The 5,115-nt window shown below is 43.8% G+C and overlaps 1 protein-coding gene and 2 non-coding genes across 3 annotated transcripts in view; all 3 read right to left on the reverse strand.

Moving 5' to 3' along the window:
- Positions 1-3,735, reverse strand: part of LOC134079602 (Fc receptor-like protein 5) — a 12,677-nt gene extending 8,942 nt beyond the window's left edge. Inside the window, exons 1-7 of the mRNA XM_062535702.1 lie at positions 3,624-3,735; positions 2,141-2,311; positions 1,396-1,514; positions 834-1,079; positions 541-669; positions 204-372; positions 6-69 (exon numbers count right to left, since the gene is read on the reverse strand). Coding sequence (XP_062391686.1) covers positions 6-69; positions 204-372; positions 541-669; positions 834-1,079; positions 1,396-1,514; positions 2,141-2,273 — 860 coding nt within the window. The 5' untranslated portion in view covers positions 2,274-2,311; positions 3,624-3,735. The remainder of the gene's footprint in view (positions 1-5; positions 70-203; positions 373-540; positions 670-833; positions 1,080-1,395; positions 1,515-2,140; positions 2,312-3,623) is intronic.
- On the reverse strand, positions 1,170-1,309 carry LOC134095991 (small nucleolar RNA SNORA62/SNORA6 family). The gene has a single exon (XR_009940670.1). It is a non-coding gene; the product is annotated as a small nucleolar RNA SNORA62/SNORA6 family (small nucleolar RNA).
- Positions 1,697-1,836, reverse strand: LOC134095978 (small nucleolar RNA SNORA62/SNORA6 family). The gene has a single exon (XR_009940664.1). It is a non-coding gene; the product is annotated as a small nucleolar RNA SNORA62/SNORA6 family (small nucleolar RNA).
- Positions 3,736-5,115: the final 1,380 nt, after the last annotated feature.

The raw sequence follows: 5,115 nt of genomic DNA on the forward strand, positions 1-5,115 counted from the left end.
AAATCCACTCACTAGTCATCTCACCTGCATACACTTCTGTAGCAGGGGCAGCCTTGGCAGCAGCAGCAGCTGGAGTAAAAAAACATTTTGCAATTAAAATCTTTGAAATCTTTGCCATGTTTAATAATAATAATAATAATACTAAAAATAAAACAAACCCACAACATTCACTTGTTTTAATATTAATGGTATTCTTGACTTACCATCAATGGGAGCAGGGAACTGCTGGATGGGAACGGAGGGCACTTGTACACCCTCGGACCAGTCGGCCACTTCGGGCTGAGCAAAGTCAGCAACAGGGGCAGTCCATTCACCCTGGAACTCCTCCTTGCCCACTGCCTTCTCAGCTGCAGCCTGCTCCTCCTTCTCAATCTAACGAAAGAAAAGGTGGACGAGGAGTTAGCTTGCTTTTGCACAATTCAAAATCAACCCCCCCATCCTCCATCATCAGTATGATTATGAATTCATGATTCATTATGAATAAATGACAATGTACCCTTCTGCCAAATGCATTTTCATTGTGTTGGTGCATGAACATACCTCTTCAGGATCCCTGTAGAAGTACAGATCGGGCATGACCTCCCATGGGTGCTCCCTGGAAATGGTGCCCCTCATCCTCAGGACCTCTCTAGCCAGCATCCACCACATCAGACCGGTAGCGTGATGTCCCTAGAACAAACAAAAATAAAGCCTTAATCACCTTTCCATTAACAATGAGCCTATATTTGCACAGCTTATTTCAATAAACATTAAAACTCCTCTGAAACGAGCCTTTATATTTCCTATGCACACTTGAGTACGGTACTCAATTCCTTTTGAGTGCAAGCCTGTACCTTGTTATTGCATGGAATGGCAATATCCACATATCTGAGGGGAGCGTCAGTGTTGCAGAGAGCGATGGTGGGGATGTTGACGTAGGAGGCCTCAGTCAGAGGCTGGTGATCAGCACGGGGGTCCGTGACGATCAGGAGGCGGGGCTCTCTGAAGGCAGCCTGGATCTGATTGGTGAAGGTACCGGGAGTGAAGCGGCCAGCGAAGGTGGTGGAGCCAGTTGCTGAAGCAAACTTCAACACTGCTCTCTAGAGAAATGAAAAAGGAACACTTGTAACACAGAATGGGATGAAACCAATTGAAGGCATGCAATGAGTTTCCATCTAACCAAAAAAATGAAGTGTGGCCCTGGTCACTATCTAACCCCAGTCATAGGGCAAGTGCCCTCATGGTGTCAGCGAAAACCGGGCCGGGTCTCTTTAGCACGCTTCCGACACCCACACACCAACAATAGTGCCAGGCTTTAACAGAGTGCAACTAGAACAAACTTGGTTACATCAACACATCAAATACATGACCTTTCGGTCAATCCTAACTGATCGTGGGGTGATTGCATTACATTACCTGGCCTGTGTTTCTGGAGGAGATGACACACACATCAGCTGGGTTCTCAATGGCAACAATGGCCCGGGCAGCAAGCAGCAGCTTCTCCCAGGTCTTCTTGAGGTTGATGATGTATACACCTGTGAAGATATTAACAGGCCTTTTAAGATCTTGATATCTAGTTAATAGGCTCACTGGTGTAACCCACTGAGTGATATAACAGTAAGTTAGCGGGTTGCAGGGGGTATGCATCCCATTATCCAACAGTGGGGGATAGACAGCAAATAAGCTAGTCTCCCACCCACTAAAAGGACAAAAAGTCAAGTGTGGCTGTGGTCACTATCTAACCCCAGTCATAGGGCCATAGCCCTCATGGTGTCAGCGAAAACCCAGCCAGCTTTCTCTAGCACACTTCCGACACCCACACACCAACAGTAGTGCCAGGCTTTAACAGAGTGCAACTTCAGATTCCTCCCTTACCATACAATTCCCTACATCCCTCCTACCACAACCTCCTCTACCACCATCCCCTTTGATACACTTGACTTGCATTCAAACTTGGGTACTAATATTTACTTTTTGTACATTGGGACCTAAAGACTTTGCATAGTAGTATCTATTCTTGTAGTATTTATTGTTACCCAAGATAGCACTGTAGCTTAAATGTTATTCCTCAATTTGTAAGCCGCTTTGGATAAAAGCATTTACTAAATTAATAAATGTAAATGGTTGATACACAGGTGAGAGGGCAATCAGCTCTACTAACCGTCACTTTTCCTTTTGTAGACATACTGTTCCATCTGGAAGTCGAGGTTGGTCCCTCCCAGATGAGTTCCTGCTGCCAGGAACTTCAGCACATCCTCCTCCTTCATCTGAAGGACATCTAGACCTCCGGACATCGTGACCACTTTCCCTGCGTAACGAGTAAATGGGAGAGCTGGGGACAGAACACACACACAACGCAAGATCACCAAATAGATCACAGAACACTACCCATCTGACCAACCAACTCAGGTATCCATGCATACAAACAATTCTCACTACAAGACAGGATATGTAGCCTGGGAATTCTCATGTGAACTTCCGAGTCACACGCAGATACAATCACTAAACCGGCATTGATGCGTTTTTCCTTGGAATTGAGCATCCAACTGCATTTAAAAGCCTTCATTTACAAGATTGCTACACTTCTGAAACCGTTTGGAAAGAGTTTAATACACCAATTTAAGTCTTATTTCACTGCTAGACGTCGTAAGTGAATGCACATTTTCCAGGCTCAACTGAGATTGTCGGGGGAGGCTGGGGAATTTGAGGTCTGGAAAACTAAAACCAATTCCTCTACATGACATAAGTACGGTAAGTCAAATTGAACATCTCGTTTATAGTGAGAAGTCTCCATGCAACATGTGCTCAATGGACTATGGCATATGCAATGGAAAGCCGTTTCAGCCAGCAGGTTAGGGTCTGGCGTGTTTAGCGGAGGCGTCAACAACTGCATCTACCGTTATATTTTACTCCTTCCGCGTTCACTTCAACACTAAGTCTTGACCTATGCCCAACAGTGCAGCCCTTAATTCAACTTTGATACCAGTATACATCATTCAGCTTTTTAACATCTTATTCAATTGGTGTAACGTTATGGATCACCCAACCGGATCGGTGTTAACAGGTACGCTAAAACACCTCAGGTCATACTGGATGAAAAAAAACCTGGGATCAAGAGTCCAGGGATGTGTTTAGCATATAGGCTATACAATTACTAATAGACAAACTACACTCAGACGTACTCAAGTAAACAATGTTCCTGAGGTACCTACAGCTACACCGTAGACTCAAAGCAACCAGAGAACAAGCATGAAGAAAGAATGCTAACATACATACTTTGTTCAGTAATGGGACCGCCGTTATTAATATTTGCTCGTTGGTAATCAGTGTAGTAGAGCGGACGTTACAGTCAATATTCTCAGTTTTGACAATGACACTTATCAGTTATCTAGTGTTACCGCCTAAATCCTACTGATATGGCTAGTCTTCCCGCTAGGTAGCTAACATTATGCTAACTTCATGGTACATGTGCATTCAGGCCATTTTGGGCCTACTTCCCTTCCATTAAATTCCTGCCTTGGTACGGTCAAGATGAGATCGCATGAGTCAAAATCGAAAAGTATTAGCATTTAAATGCTGGTATTTGACCAAATAAACATGTGAATAACGTTATAAATTGATATCTCTATAAAAATGTAACTCACCACGAGACAACGCCGTATGGAGTTCTGAACCTCACGGCAAAAAGAGAGTGTGCGTGGGATATGACGTCATATATATTGCTGAGAACTGACCAATCGTTAAAGAGTTTCATTACCTCGTCTGAAATTTTGTGTTGCACACAGACCGACAGGTCATGAGAAATAGCCACAGCGCCCCCTGTGAGCGCCCCCATCCATACTAACCATCTAATCACTGGCAGTGGCATCCATTACAAATGGCATCATTTGATAATTTTGTCTGCTAGTATCTTCTGTCTGTGTGATTCTCAGCTTTGTGTCATTAGACAGAATTAAAAGACATAGATCTTGTGTTGAAATAGTTATCTTTGACAAAATTGGCAAGCAGCAATGAGGGGGCCAAACAAAGTTGTGACTGCTGATGATTTAGTTTCTCTTTCAGGAAAATCCAAAATGGCCAATTGTTTATGAGTGGGGGAAATAGAGTATCGATATGAGTATGAAGAGTATGACTAGCCATTGACATTTTCTTTCTCCAAACGAAGATTTTTTAGAGGCACACTCCAAACGGAGGGGTATGAGCACTTGGGGTAGGGGTAGAAATTAGAAATGGGACTGGTAGTCACTTAGTGAGCTCAATAGTTTACTAACTGAACCTTAGTATGGGTCTGTGCTTTATTTCTACTGCACAAGAGGCGTGATCAACAGGCATCATTCAAATGACTCCGTATTGGATAGTCCTTCAACCAATCAGACCAACGATCCGGTGTGTCTTTTGGATAAGCTATTGTGATTGGACCCAAAGGTTGTGGACAGGAAGCAGGGGAGATAGATGTACAGATTTCCAGCCTGAGCCTTCGGGTGAAATCCAAATTCGCCGGCAGGTCAGGCAGGATTCACGCAGCCTAGCAAGCTCTGTTCATCATTAGATGGGTTCAATTTAGTAACCCAATTTGCTGGGTTAAGATAACCCAATGCTGGAATGCTGTTGGAACCCATTTTACTTAGCAGCTGGGTTGAAAACAACCCACGCATGTACACACATACACACACACACACAGAGAGACACACAAACACTGCTGTCAAAAAGCGCCATTTCCATGGCCACATGGAAATAGATCGACCTCATAAAGAGGAAGACGCGCAGATTGCCATGCATGACCCGTATCGCCGTGGTAAGTGGTGCTTTTTGGGCATCGCCATGTGCTGGGACCCAATGACGAATATATTGGGACCTCATAGCCAGATTGGAATCATATCAGGACCAAATTTATCAAATCAAATTTAATTAAATGCGTATGCATGGTATATGTTTTTGTCCGAAGTGACCATCATGACCAAATCAAACCCAGACCAGATTATGGTTAGACCAGAGAATGTCTAATAAGACAGGTCTGGCTAGACTTGATGCACTCTACCTTTCTTAAGACAAAACGTACCACCACTCACCACTAGAGATCGCTATTATGTTATCTTGACTCATTGTACAATATCAGTGAAAAGGAGGGACACACCA

This window comes from Sardina pilchardus, chromosome 1, assembly GCF_963854185.1.
Source record: "Sardina pilchardus chromosome 1, fSarPil1.1, whole genome shotgun sequence".
Lineage (NCBI taxonomy): Eukaryota > Metazoa > Chordata > Actinopteri > Clupeiformes > Clupeidae > Sardina > Sardina pilchardus.